The sequence below is a fragment of the Heterocephalus glaber genome, unplaced genomic scaffold (assembly GCF_053883595.1).
Source record: "Heterocephalus glaber isolate CG9 unplaced genomic scaffold, H.glaber_assembly_v1.0 deba00000331, whole genome shotgun sequence".
In the NCBI taxonomy this organism is placed as follows: domain Eukaryota; kingdom Metazoa; phylum Chordata; class Mammalia; order Rodentia; family Bathyergidae; genus Heterocephalus; species Heterocephalus glaber.
In genome coordinates, this window is record NW_028258142.1 from 44,164,379 (window position 1) to 44,179,802 (window position 15,424).

A 15,424-nucleotide genomic window follows, 5' to 3' on the forward strand; every position below is an offset into this window, starting at 1 on the left:
AAAACAACAGCAACAACAAGAACAACAACAAAGACTGACAAAACAAAAACAAACCAGAGAAAGAAAAAGCTTTAAAGAAATAAAATATATAAAGTAAAACAAAACAAAGACTGGAAATATAATAAATACTAAAATACTGACAGTGATATTACAGTGTATATATAGTAGGAGATAGGTCTATAGGTAATTTAAACAGTGTTTTACAAAATCTTTACTATCACTGCATTAGTTCAAAGCAAAACTCATTAAACTAATGAGTTTAATTCTTTTAAAAATTTTTTTATTTTTTTATGAGTTTAATTTTTGTTTGTTTTTTGTTTTTTTGGTACTGGGGATCAAACTCAGGACCTTATACTTGTGAGGCAGGTGCGGTGCCACTGAGCTAAATCCCCAGCCCTATGAGTTTAATTCTTGAGTGAATCCTCTGTAATCCCTACACACACAGTTCTTTAATTAGGGATCACAGCTGATATTGTGAGTAGGTGAATACTGGTTGCCCATGTCATAGCTAATTATTTTTATTCAGCAGTTTAAATCTGACTTAGGGACCATGGGCTGAAAACAGTGGCAAGAAAGTAAACTTGAAATAGCTTATTAAAGGCCATAAAGTATTTCATAATTTCTATAAAGCCTATATTAATATATTTATTAGAATTTAATATCTGTTTATGGTATTAAGCTCTAATTCTGTGGTATCATAGATCTTAGATTTCTGATATGAAAACCTTCTGTACATGGGGTTTTTATTTCATTTAAAAATTCATTTTGATCAAATACCTAATTCAAATAATAAGGTCTGTTTTGTTTCCACTGCATTTGCTATCAACCTATTCCAGACTTTTATATTGACAGCTTTCTCTACTACATTTCCTTCTTTCTTCCAAATGTTGTATGCTGGAAATATTTTAAATTTTTTTAATAACAAGTACTGGCTAAAAAAGATCTTGGCCCCAACCTGATGGCTTTTTATACCCAAACACTTGAGGATATCTTGTGTTTCGATCAAGAAATTCATGATAATCTCTGCTAATGAAACAGTACCGGTCATGAATGTTAGCAGAGAGGTTATTTTTCTCCTCTTTTGAGCTTTGGCCTTTACTCACTCATACAGAAAACCAAAGTAGCTGAAAATAATTCTTTAAAATTTTTTTTCCTCAAACAAGAGCTTTTTGCCAGCAGATTTTTATTTGTTTGGAGATCTCACATGGATCAACTGTACTTTTTTCCCATCTAAAGTGAGTGGAATACAGGGATTTACCCTTTATGCAACAACAGGAGCAGAGAGAACACAAAAGACTGTGGTCTGCAGGGCGTGAAATTAAAATGTTCAAATTGATATAAAAGATAACACACAAGTAATGATACAATGTTATAATCCTGCCATGAAATCCTTTGAATAAAAGTCAGTGCCATGTGAACCTGCAGCTTGTTCATCAGTAGAAACATTTTGCTGTTCACAAAAATATTTGTATCCAAGGGGAGAAGATAAAAGAATTGATGTTGGGAGAAGTTTCTTTTCAGCGTATCTAATATTACAATCTACCAGGTTTAGAAAGGGGCCAGTAAATTGCAACTCGGGCCTATTGTATTTCCTTTCTGCTCCCACCACACAGGTTGGTGATGAGCCCTGTCTTGTTTCCTGCCTAGGCTGGGCCTGTTAATGGTTTGCTGGCAGCCTTAGGGTTGTACTCATCCCAGAAGCCTGTTATGGTTGTAATTACTTTCTACACACTTGGAATCACTGCTAGCTCCAACTAGCTTTGTGGCAGTTGGGTCAATTAAGTTACCTACTCGCTCCAGAGGTCCCCTGTCCATGTGACATCTAAGCAGAGGGGTGTCCCTGAATGGATCAGACTGCTGAGTTCCGGGCTGGAGGGAAGGGCAATAGGATGGCCTTGGTCCAGGTGCTTTCAGACCCAGCGTCTTTGAAAACTACACTGGATGGGTCTCGCTCTTCACCACAGAGGGAGGTGCTGCTGACCATCATATCCTCCACAGCCTGAGTTCTCCCCTGCTTAAACTTCTCAGTGGGCTTGCAACTGACCCTCCCTCTCTCCATGACTGTCCCTCCCAGTCACTGCAGCAGGCATCCACAGGGACCCTAAGTTGGGTTGTTCTATGACTTTTGATCCCCAGAGTAGCTCAATACAAAACAAAAATCCCCCTTTCAAGATGGCTCCTGGCCATAGCACTCTAAAATATGGTGAGTGCTACAATGCTTTTCTTCTCCCAAAATAACCATCATACAGGAGTTAGTTTCAGATTAAATCCCTACATTGGATTTATGGTTTGCAAATAACCATGGAGTTCTCCTGTTTCTAAGACAGACAGTCCACTGTATCTCTGAGGCTGCTTGCACTCTTCGGGTTTACCTGTGCTTTTTTGTTTTGTACTTCTGATGTTCTGAATATAATAGACCTTGGTGATGATGTGTTTTAGTTAAATCTAATTGGGGTTCTTTGAACATTTCACTTTGGCTTTTTTGTGTAACAGGTTTTTAATGCCTTTCCTCGTCTAGAATTCCCATAATAGGAATATTTATTTGCTTAATGGTCTCCCATAAGTCTCACAGGTTTTATTAATTCTTTTCCTTCTCCTCCTCCTCCTCCTCTTCCTTCTTGTGTTTATCCTTCCTCCTCCTTCTCCTCTTCCTTCTTTTTCTGTCTGATTGAGTTATTTCAGTTGCCAATCTGAGCCCAGCTTGGGCAATTTAGAAATTTACAATGAGATTATATCTCAAAATAAAAAATAAAAAAGGCCTGGGATGTAGCTCATTGCAAAGGACCTGGGTTCAAACATGATACTGCCAAAACAAAATAAAACAAAAAGCAAAACAAAATGAAACAAACAAAAAACATCCGTTCTCAAATTCAGAAATTTTATTTTTTTGGTACCAGCGATCAAACTCAGGACCTTGCACTTGGGAGGGAGGTGGCACCACTGAGCTAATTCCCTGGACCCTCAAGTTGTTTCTTCAGGCTCCAGAGAGTAGAGCCCTGATGGCATTGGAACATATGGCAGCCACTGCGATAGTCTCAGTGGTGCAGGATGTGAAGAAGTCTTCCTCCTGGTCCTTCCAGGAAAGCACAGGTGAAAAGGCTTCTGATGTCAGCAGCCACAGTTCTAAGGCCATGGGATGGGATGGGGTCCTTTCCATGTCACTGGCAGATGACCACAGGTGGTATTGGGGTCTGTGGAACTGATAACTGTGGACTCAAGGTTCTGGTACATAAAGGAGACCTTCTCTGGGTCCTAAGGAGCAACTTCAGTAGGTCTTGAAGCTTGTACCACTATTACTCACTTTCATGGAGTTTTGGGACCATGAAGACACTTTCTACAGGTTCCAGGGGATAAGCACAAGTGGTACCAGGGCTTTTGGCTTTAGCAGCTGTGATCTGAAGTCTGTGAGCTATGGAAGATGTGTTCCCTAAGTCATTAAGAGCATGTGCAGTAGTGTGTGGGCTTGTGGTGCTGGTATCCATACTCCTAGAGGTGTAGGACATAGGGCAGACCTTCAGTAGGTCCTGTGGGTTGAACATAGATGGTGCTGGGGCTAGTGGCTTTGGTACCTGTGGCCCTAGAGCTGCACAGCATAGCTGGTAATGTCCCTAGGTCGTGTGGAGAAAGCTTCAGGAGGGACAAGGCTTGTGGCATTGCAGTTACAGTCCTAGAGTTTAAGAACATGGATGGGGCCTTTCCTAGTACTCAGGAATAAGTATGAGTGATGCTGGGGCTTTCTTTGTCAGTAACTCCTGATTAACAGTCCTGAGGTGATGGCTGGAAAGGAGATCTTCCCTAGATTCTGCCTGGTGAGGTCAGGTGTTGAGGTCACTGGTATTCACATTCTTGAAGCCATGGGGCTCTGCTGGGGGCTTTCCTGACTCCTGATACATAGGGTGGGTGAAGCCTGGTTCTTACAACAGTCCCAAAAGTTATGGGCTGGGGAGGGGATCTTCCCTAATTCCTGTTGGGTGAGCAAGGGTGATACTTGGGCTTATAGCCATGGCAGCTGGCCCTGAAGTTTCAGGATGAGGAGGGGGTGGTCTTTACTCGGTGAGCTTCTGGCAGTGCCAAGGGTTTGGCTGTCAGCCCTAAAGTCAAGATGGCATCTAGCAATGACTGTTATGGTAGTTTGAGTTCTGGAGGTTTGGCGAGGTCCAAAGTGAGCACCTTCTTCAGAGCAGTAGAGTCATTTAAAACAACCCGTGCCCTGAACTAAATCTAAAGCTTGTAAGTACTGTGTGAAATTCTCCTGTAGTTAGAACTGCTGATCTATGACCTGCTGCTGATGTGCTGCTATGACCAGCATTTTTCTGCTTATCTTTTGCCAGCAGTTTTGGGATTCCTGCTCAGGCTGGGGAGCCAGGGTTGAAGTTGTGAAATGCTTTGTTCTTTTCTATAGGTTGGCTTTCTGTCTGTGCTGATTAGGGTTCCTATCACTTCTTTGCTAATTTTCAGAGTTCTCTCTTTGAAATACAGTTTTTCTTTTGCTGCTCTGACTTTTCTGTGGCCCCATTTAGCCATATTCCACATAAGCTTTTCATAGAGAAGACTGCTATCAATAATAGGTCTTAGTGATTAATCCACAATTGTAACAACTTAAGACTCATGAGTGAAGTTCTTCAGTTTTTTCATTTCACTGCAGGCTTATTAATATATTCTGATGATCCCTTCAGGATAGGATGGATGACAATGCCTAAAGGAAATTGCTAAGGGAAAGAAGTAGCCTTGGAATTTTGCTGGAGGTAGAAATAACAAAGGGAAAATGTTGGGCTGCTGGGGTCAGTGAGATGTGCAGTTCCAGAGCAGAGGTTTCCAAATGTGTGTTTCTGGACCAAGTACTTCAGAGTTAATTTGGAAAATCAAAATACAAATCACTGGAACCCACTCCTGAAATCCTGACTCAATTAATCAAGGGTGAGGCCTAGAAATAGGTATTTTTACAAGGATTCCTAAGCAGTCTCAATATGCTGATTTTAGAATCACTGTTTGAAGGGAATTAGACACTTTCAGAATTTTTTAATAGGCTAATTGTAAGGACAAAGTCCATCATCAATAATTTCAGTGAACCACAAGTGAATATAAAAATAGATGTCCTAGGAATACAACCTTAAGTCTTTTTTTTTTTTGGTATGGGGATTGAACTCAGGACCTTGAGCTTGCAAGTCAGGCATGGTGCCATGGAGCTAAATCCCTGGCCCTTACAACCTTAAATCTTAACTATCATCTAGCTAAGAATTTTACTCCCCATCCTCCTCTAGAAGAAAAACAAATGCAGGGTTCATCTCAAGACATCAGAAATATTTGCTAACATGGAACCATAAGACAAAGGTACAAATCCTAGCTCCATTTCTCATTGCTGTGTGAACTTGGGAAGTTCTATAACAATGGTTATTATTTATGGACCACTGCCATATACCAGGATAGTGCTAAGTACTTTACACACACTGTATTGCTTAATCATCATGACATGCCTATAAGGGAGAGGTTATTCCCACTTTATAGATTAAATGAAATAATTTGTTTAATATCACATAGGTAGCATTCAAAACTAGGCCTATAAACCTAGGTGTTATAATTATTATACCTGGGCTCTTAATTATAATTGCCTCTTGGAGCTTTTCTTCTCATAGTTGTGAGGATTACATTAAGCAAAATGCAAAAAATAATTTTCATAAAACCATTTTACTGCCTAGAATAGTAAGACCACCTAACAAAAGTTTCTTAAAGTTGAAGTTAAGAGAATTTGATGACCTTGAAGACTAAAAACTTTGAAATGATACTAGGGACTGGCAACAGTGAACAGATAACATTAATCATAGAGAATCTAAATTTAGTAGACACACCAAGAAAGGATAATCCTCACCCATTACTGGGTTGACAAAGAATAGGATATTATGACATACAAGGCAAGGGTAATGTTAGTGCTTTTGCATCCACTTAGAACAACTGAGTGTAAAATTTTGAAATGGGTTTGTCCCCTACAAATGTGTTCCTCTTGTTTATATAAATTGTTAGTGGTATATCACTGCTATCAAACATCTGGAAAATATATAAAGATGTGATGAATAAAATAGCTGAATGTCAGTATCAGCACATCATGATCTAACTAAAAGTAGTATTTTTTCATCAAACACATAAGAATTTCTAGTCATTCAAGTGGTCTTGGTCGCAATGTACCTGCTGGCAGGGAATTCCAAGTTATCAACTTGAATAGATAACAACTCTTCAGAGGTGCAGCTTTTCACCCACCTAGTTAAATGTGAAAGATAGACTTATTTATAATTTCATATTTTATTTTACATAGTCAATGAATTCTGTCTTAGTTACTTGTTGTTGAGACAAAATACCCAACGTTAAAGGTGGAAAGGTTTATTTTGGCTCATGGTAGAGGTTTCAGTCCATTGGTGGCTGGCTCCAAGGCAGGGTGGCATGGCAGAGAGGAATCATGAGGAGAAACAGTTCATGGCAGGTGGAAGGCAGGAAAGCAATGAAGTAGCAAGAAGCAAGCTCTTTCTGTCTCTTATATCTTATCCAGGGCACCCACCCTTAGGGTAGGTGGCACTCACAACCAGGGTGGGGCAGCCTTAATCTTACCATAGCTCCATGAGTCAGTTCCAGCATCACATCTTTCATCCAAGCAGCACACATCCTACATCCAGCTACCTCCAAAAGGCCCACCTATGACCGCATGAGGCTTTGGGGGGACATCTAGACACAAGCCATATTGTTTTCTTTTCTGAGGTATTCAGATTACTTCTTTTTATTGTCATTAATTTATATGCATTATTTCACTAGGTTTTGTTTTATTCAAGTATTTACAGCATGCTCAAAATGGGAAAGTTGTAACTGCTACTTTATGTTTAGTGCGTTAACTGGTACTGTGAAGCAGATAAAGCTAAAGTGATAGTTCTTGGCCTGGTAGCTCACATTTTAAGAAAATCATTATGAAAAGTCTGAGAAGAAATTCTGTATAATATTTTGAAACTAAGCTTTAATAGTTGTTAAATTTATTTAAAATATATAATTTATATGAACACATTGGTCAATATATCTATCTATACATGCCCAACACAATAGTTGGCATGCAACAGATGTTCTGTAAATAATAGCCAGTATAATTATACATGGTGATCATTCATACTATTACACAGGGGAAAAGGGGCCTGTTATTCATATCTACCACAGATCCCCACCAGAAATGTTGAAATATTTCAGTTTATTCCTCTCTACAAGTGGGAGCATAACACATGATTATTTCCTCAGTTGAATATGTGAGAGAATCTAATTGAGTACTTAATAATATTTGTATAAATTATAGGTGAAAAAGTTTAACTTAAAGATTTTATTATAGTTAGGATTCTGGGCACAAAGTCAAGAAAGTATTGCAATTTGGCTGTTAAGTATAATGAACCATAACATCACCACTTCTCTGTGTGACTCAGTTTCTTCTTAGAGTTAAAAAAACAAATGCTAATGCTTAAAATAAGTTTGTCTGATTTTTTACCCTAAACCAGAATATTATCAGCTCAGTGCCTATACTTCAAAACCAAATAACAGTTTTAGGTGGTATGGAAGAATAAAAAAAACAAAAAAACAAAAAACTGAACTTTGGGATTATAAAGCTGGATTCAAGTCTTTTCCGTTTCCTTACTGTGTGACTTTGGTGAGTCCTTCTCAGTCTTTCCTCATTGTTAAGTGGGATATTATTACTACTTATCTCACAGGATTCTGGTACAATTGGTAAACGAAGATATGAATGTTAAAAGCATTTTATCAGTTCTAATGTACTATGGTAAGAATTGTGAAAAGTAATTAAAATTCTTAGTATTTTTTGTTATTAGTATAACAAAAATATGTTGCTTAGGTAGGTTTTAAATCTTCTAGCAGCTACTAATCCAAAATTCTGTTGTTGAGATAGAAGAGATCATTGTTACAAACAGGAAGAGTAGGTTTATAAGATTTTCCCTTCTGAAGATCTATGTGGTTACTGGAACCAGGGTGTGGGAAACTACAGATGTTGCCTGAACTGCCCCCTGGCTGTAGCCACGGTGTTATCACCCAGAGAGAACAAAAAAACACAAAGGCAGAAATGTTTGTTCCTCTTTGTAGTACAGTCAAGTATTCAAATGCCATGATTGTTCTAGCATTTTATTGATTGCTTTTTTGAGGCAGGGTTTACTATGTAGTCCACCCTGGGCTTGCAGAGATGCTCTTGCCTCAGTGGCCCAAGTGCTAGGATTATAGGTGTGTGCCACCATGTCCTGGGTAGCATTTTAAAAACTATGCCATCATACCTGCAGCAGTAGTCAATGATTTTCATGTCAAGTTACTTAAGATAAAAACACCGTCTTCAAAAGAGAGAGATTTCTTCCCAGCTGGGTTTAGCAGAATGTGGTCCCAGGTTTCCAGTGCCTCTTGTCCTGGTCCCTGCATCTCAGCCTCATTGAGTGAAGGGTCTCATAAGTGCCTGTCTCATCAGCTGTGCCCAGACAGTTGCTGTGAGCATGGCTGTGTGCAGGCGGCTGCACCATAAAACACTCAAGGTGTAAACGTACAGCAAAATGTTCGGAACACATTAAGCATATGGTTTGCCAGTTTAAAAAAACCAAGATCTTTAAAAAAGAACAAATTAAACTATTTAAAATACCCCCAAATAAGCTATCAAGTGCTTCAAACCACAATAATCAACTTTCCCAACCCCCTCAAGAAAAACAAACTTCACAAAATCTACTCTTTCTAATAACTTGAAATAAAACAAAAAACCTTCAATATTTGTGTTGCGGTAAAAAACAAAACAAAAACCCCAATCTAATCTTTCTGAAGAATAAAAAAAGCTACAAAGACAAATGGCACTTCCTAGATAGAGACTAATTACAGTTTCAAAAATTCACCAGTTGGGCATGATTTGGAGACGTCTGCTTTCTCTCTTCATGTCTTACAGAAAAACTAGGGGGTATGAGAGTAACAGCTAAACCTCTTCCTATGAGTCACAGAAGAGATAAGAAAAGAGGCCTTAGCAATCTCTCATTTGAGGGACTGAGAAGTTAATCCTGTTGCCTCAGGCCTCGTGTTTGCCTTTGCTTATCAGTTTGGAACAATCATCATTATGTTGTCATAAGACTGAGAAATAGAAACTGGATTAGTATTTGAAAAAGTGACAAGATTTCTGTTGCACTGAACAATCCCAGAAGATACTACCTTCATTTTAATATAAAATGTATCAGATCTACATATGAGAATATAAAAATATACCAGCAGAGAAAGGATATCTAGCTGTAATAGACCTTATTTCCCAGTCCAATTTGAAATAAAAAGACTTGAAGATCCAAAGCTACATTAATGCAAATATCTGTCTGTTGCAAGTATACTTTTTGATTAAAGTGGCATACATCAAGTACAATTAGAAAGGTTATTTATAACGAAGAAATACATAATTCTGCATTTTAATGTCGATGACAATTACAGCTGATGGCTGCTAATTAACATTACTTCTTTTGCTTTGGGTGTTAGATATTTCTATATTCTTTATAGTTGACAATGGACACACCTAATTGTGGGAGACACAAAAGGGTTAACAAATCAGTAACACTTGTGCTCTTAACACATTCATTTGAGAAGCACATGGTAACCTGCCCAACTCTCGCATCACACTGGAGACCAGAGGACCAAGTATAATTGGTAAACTGACTTAGTCTCATGGCAGCAAAGGTGTATATTCAGCTTTCTTTCAGAGCCACCAGATGTTCAGAATGACAGGGAGAAAAGTGCCTCCATGCCTCTCTCCAGGTGGAGCGGTCTGCGCTGACAGCTCAGGAGTGTGTGGTTAGTGCTGGAAGCTGGAAGTGAACTGGAAAGGAAGAAGCACTGCCCATAGCAGCCTTCAGCACAGAACAGTGTAACACCCTCTTTGCTTGTGCTGTAAATTCCATATTTATTTTGGTAGCCTGACATACTGTGGATGAATATTTCTACATACAAAGGTACCTAGATAAAACCAGGATAAGTGATATTAATGTCCTATGGTCAGTATTATTGAACCTCTAAAGCAATAAACTTTATGAGTCGATAAATATTACATTTGCAACATAGTTAACATTCCTTTACTGTCTCTAGCACTTATAACACATTGTAACTGCGAGTCTACAATACATTATTCATATTTGGGGTGTCACCAAGTGATGGATTGCTGTAGGAAATGCTGTCCTTTAAATAAATCAACAAATAAAAATGCAAATGTTAACATTTTCAGCCACAACTTTTTCCATCTTGAATGGGGAATGAAATTTTCACGTTATATTGACAGCCAGCAGAGGGAACAATTAACAACCTACACTGCAAATGAGAAAGATGACTCTGCCATGCCAGTTTTTTCACCTGTACACAGAATGATATGGGACACTTCTAGGTGTTTTCAGAGAACAAAGGAAAACCTGTATCTCACCAGAATCTGAACTGTCATACCCTTATTTTCCTTTGCAAGTCTTAAATATTCTTAGAATTTATGGCAGACAGGAGAAAGAAAGTCTTGTCCTCGCGTTCTTTTTAGTACCTTCAAAGATTTGTTAAAGGAAAGAACCATAGGGTTTTCTCTTGTATTAAGAGTTTGCATGAACCTAAAAAGTAGCCTATAAAAAGTGCCTTTTGTGTCCTTTGAAATAAGAACAATTCAAATAATCCTGATTCTGAGGTCTGTAAAGCAACCACTGTGCCTTATTTTTTGTTTTTGTTTTTGTTTTGGTACCGGGGATTGAACTCAGGACCTTGTGCTTGTGAGGCAGGCAGCGGAACCACTGAGCTAAATCCCCAGCCCTGTGCCTTGTTGATAACTGATTTTCATAGTATTGCATCTTTTTTTCAAATCCGTATTTGGAATAGACCGAACGATACACTTCTAAGGATAAAATCTAGTGTATTACACATTGCTTTATTTAGTCAAATGTTCATTATTTATAAACCTTCTACAAATCTACATTTACCTGATCTGCAGTATTGAGTAACAAAAAAATCTTTTTTTTTTTTTGGTGCCGGGGATTGAACTCGGGTCCTTGTGCTTGCACAGCAGGCAACGAAATCACTGAGCTAAATCCCCAGGCCCCCCCAAAATCATTTTTTAAAAGTCTATAATTATTTAAGTCTTCCCAACAATATTTTTTAAAACTTTTTTCTTTTGGTGGTGGTGGTGGTGCTGAGGATCAGTTCCAGGTCTTTACATATGCTAAAGCTGGTAAAATTCTACAAAGTTGATATGGTCCATTCAGAAAATTTGTGCTGAGGATGTTTTACAAAACTCTTATGGAGAAATGCTTTACTCCTTTTCCATGCTTCTCTCTAAACTGAAATGCAACCACTAGAAACATATTACAGTGATCTTAAAGATCTCATTTTAATATTTAACAATAGGAAAATTCACTGAGATTGAAAATCCAGATAATTGCCCCCTTGTACCTCTAATTCCTCCAAACAAATCCCTCAATGTGAGCCAGATGGAAACTCTTTGAGAACAACTTTCAACCAACTGTTAAACCATCCAAAAGGGGCACCATCAATATTTCAGAATCATGTGCTGGGTGTGGTGGTGCATGCCTGTAATCCCAGCACTCAGAAGGCTGAGGCAGTAGGATTGTTGTGAGTTTGAGGCCAACCTGGCCTAGTGAGCTCAAGGCCAACATGAACTGCAGAGTGAGCCTGTCTCAAAACACCAAAGCAAATCCCGCCCCCAAAACGAAAAAAAAAAAATCAGAATCACAACTCAGTGTAGGTCTTTGCCAAATGTCAACAATGCTAGCATTAAAAAGGAAAGAACGACGAACAAAGTAAATAGCAAAATAGTTAAATTCTCTTTTGATTGTGGTTGACCACTACAATAGGGAGGTTGTCATTATTATTATAATATTGTTTAAGATTATGGCTCTGGAGTCTGCTAGGTAACCTTAGACAAGTCATTCAATCTCTTTGAGCTTTAGTTTCCTAGCTTTTAAAATGGGGGTGATAGAGGTCCCATCTCATTATATTATGAAGATTAAATCAGATAATTTATTAAGAGGCTTGGCACAGTGCTGGACACATAGTAGAGTACTTAGCAGTCATAACTATCTTCTGTGTCAGTCATTTCTCAAGTTCTTCATGATGCTTAACGGTCTGGCTCCAGAATTAAAGGCTTGTCAATAAGAGACATGATTACAATGCACACTGGTTCTTAGTGATTTCTAGGCTTGGCTTCTGTGGCACAGTATTTCTACTGAACTTGGAAATGACACTTTAGATAAGTCTTTAGAAGTGTTAATGCATCTCTCCTTTTGAAATGACTACAAACCAAAAGAACAAATTTCACAGTATATAATACTTTTGAAATTATCAGCCTTGAGACCAACATTGTAGGCATTTTTACTTTCCAAGTCTAGCGGACTCTGAGTTAACTACAAATTAAGTCTTAAAACCTATATTCATTTGATAAGATACTAGGAATTTTAAGTGTCCCAAACCAATCATATCCCCAAGGAAACATAAACCAAGCCTTTTTGGTACTGATATTTATATATTGAGCCTTTAATGTGTAATATGGAATTGGCTTATTAGATATGAGAAATTTTAAGTTATGCATTTCTTTTCTTGAATCCAGAAATGGCTGATCAAATGATTAACCTTTCTAATATCTCTGCTATAAGTATTTTGACATACTTTAGTACAAAAGCCACTGTAATTTTCAAAATTAATTTATTTAGTTAAACTTACAGTTCAAATGTATAACCATTCCAAGATAAATTAGGAAGTACTGGCTACTGGGCAGACTTTCTGATGAAGCATCAGCTTTGAGGTTTAATGGAAATCCTTCCCAACTGTCATGATCGATTAAGCAAGTACATGCAGAGACAAAGAACTCCATGTGGTTTAACCTGGCCAAATTTATATGCCACAAGATAAGAACCTTTCTTTTCAGTAAGAGCCATTAAGAATTGTCAATATTTTTCCAATTCTTATTTTAACAAGACATCTCAGAAAATTCTCTCATATGGAGAATAGTAAATCAAAGAATTCCTACAGCTTACCGGGGAGAGTTGTATTGGAATGATGATGAGGCCTTAGTTACAAGCTTCTTTTGGCTGCCTATTGGGATAGGTGATGTAGATGCATCTTTTCTAACTTCGAGCATTGTCCCTGGATAAACAATAAAGGAAATAATTTGGGCATTCAGTAAGAGGAAATAAAAAGTCCACAATAGATATCCCCTAAATTCAAAGACAGGTCATTTTTTTACCTCCAGAAATGGAAAAATGACAGATAAAAAATTCAGCGAGTGGTTTTGGTTTTGTAAACAGTCAGCATTGCCTTATATGTGTGTGTGTGTGTGTGTGTGTGTGTGTGTGTTTTAAAGTACATTTGTGAAATAACAGACTAACTAGAAACTTTGTTTATAAACCAAGTAGTCTGTCATATTCCTGATGATTTGGGTTTATTGTGAAAATGTCCAAGAAAGTAGGTTGTTTTATTTTCTTTGCTTTGACTAAGATCTTTCTTTTTGACAAAATAGAAAATTCTAGCATCTGCAAAATAATCCTTTTTAGAAGTTTTCACAGTAGACATAAATATAATTAGGTTACCACAGGTCTTAACTGAAAGATGCTCAACTAACTACTCTAGGGCTCCAGGCAGATTCCTAAACAATAGTGTATCTTACGTAGCATCAAAATTCCAAATCAGATTCCAAATCAGCATACTGGGTGATTTGGACCCAGCTCGTCTCTAAAAAGGAAAATGTAGTTGACAATTACTTATTTCTTTCAGAATGCTGCATTAAAAAATGATATTTACAGATTTTTGTGCTTGATTTTCTATTAAATATTTTTCAAACAACACAAAATATCCTTGTCTTTGTCTTGGAAGACTATAAGAATCTCATTAAGTTTTCTTCTGGTTCTTGGAGAACTGGTGTCCAAGAATTTATTTGAGAGGATCCAATCTTTCTTTGAGGAAAGAGTATTCACGTTACACAAACAGCTTTGGAGTGCTGGGAATACCAGATGTAAAAATGCCAAGATGGTATGTTAACTCCGTGAATGCCAACAGTTTTTGTGTGACCAGAGAAAAATAAGCGCTAGAGAAGACTACAGTCTTATATCTGCAGAGATTAGTATCAAAATGGTTGTCATGACCAGATGCACTGGTACATGCCCAGAATCCCAGCTACTCGGGAGGCTGAGATAGAAGGATCACAAGTTTGAGGCCATTCTCTGCAATTTAGGGAGACCCCATCTCAAAACGGAATAAAACAACAACAACAAAAAAGGATGTAGCTCACTGTAAAAGCCCTGGGTTTAAACTTCAATATCGTAAAAAGGGCTGGCCCTACAGCTCAGCAGTTGAGAGCCCCTGGGTTAAATCTCCATTACAGAAACAGACAACAACAATAAAAACCCATAATATAAGAAAAATAAAACCTATTGCCCTTGGCATTTGTTATTCAAAAGTTATACTCTTAATATCAACTATTCCCTAATATGCATAGATGTAAAAGACCCATTGTCTAATTGTACAAATCAGTTGTCTCTGTATTTATGTACCTGTGGGACCCTCCATCCAAGCCAGTACATACTCATACTAGACATAACTCCATGAGTCTTGAGAGTGCAGTGAGTCAGTAAATATCTACTGAATACTTATGATGGGACTGATTAAACTGAGGCTTTGTTTATAGAGGAAGGGAAGATGGGCGTGAGAGTAAGGAAATGAGATACTCTTAACAGTTCTGTAAAGAAACACAGCTCCAGACAGTATAAAGTAATAATAATTGCTAACACATATAGTATGCTCAGGACATGTCAGGCATTATTCCAGACCTTTTCTATACCCTGGTACTTGACTGCTCTGAAACTCATTGAATTTGGTACTTCACAAATCTTGGCATGAAAATTTTGCCCTGTACTTTTCATTTGTTTGGTACATGATGTGCAAGCTAGAACTTGTTGGTGTTGATTGCCTCATGACTTGCTACCCTCTCCAGCCAAAACAATTTGTTTGGTACTCTTTGTTTTGGTTATTTATTTCACCCCCCAGAACAAATTACCAATGAGTACCAACGTACCACTGTATCCATCCATCCATCCATCCATCCATCCATCCATCCATCCATCCATCTTCTTAACAGCTGACATGGGGTATAATTTGAATACCATTTCTACAAATTAATTTTATCCTCATATCCTTTGCTACAAATACTATTTTTGTATCAAATTTACAGATAAAGAAAATAAATGATAGGGAATTTATGTGACCTGGCCAGAGGTACAAAGTTAGTAAGTAATGTTTAGGCAATCAATGGAGAGTTTTCACCATTACACTATACTGCTACAATAGTATGAAAAATATAAGGAATTAAGAAGTGGGAGAGATTACATCTGCCATAGGATTAGGAAGTTTTGATGTA

General features: G+C 37.7%; 1 protein-coding gene across 4 annotated transcripts in view; it reads right to left on the reverse strand.

Annotated features, from left to right (window-relative positions):
• The window catches only part of Kiaa1328 (KIAA1328 ortholog), a 308,994-nt gene that overhangs the window by 44,857 nt on the left and 248,713 nt on the right, over window positions 1–15,424 (reverse strand). For all 4 annotated transcript variants that reach the window (XR_002386322.2, XM_021236694.2, XM_021236695.2 and 1 more), the window contains one exon: window positions 13,050–13,158. Coding sequence is in view for 3 of the 4 variants with exons in the window: in XM_021236694.2 (XP_021092353.1) it covers window positions 13,050–13,158 (109 nt within the window). In the remaining variant the exon portion in view is untranslated. The remainder of the gene's footprint in view (window positions 1–13,049; window positions 13,159–15,424) is intronic.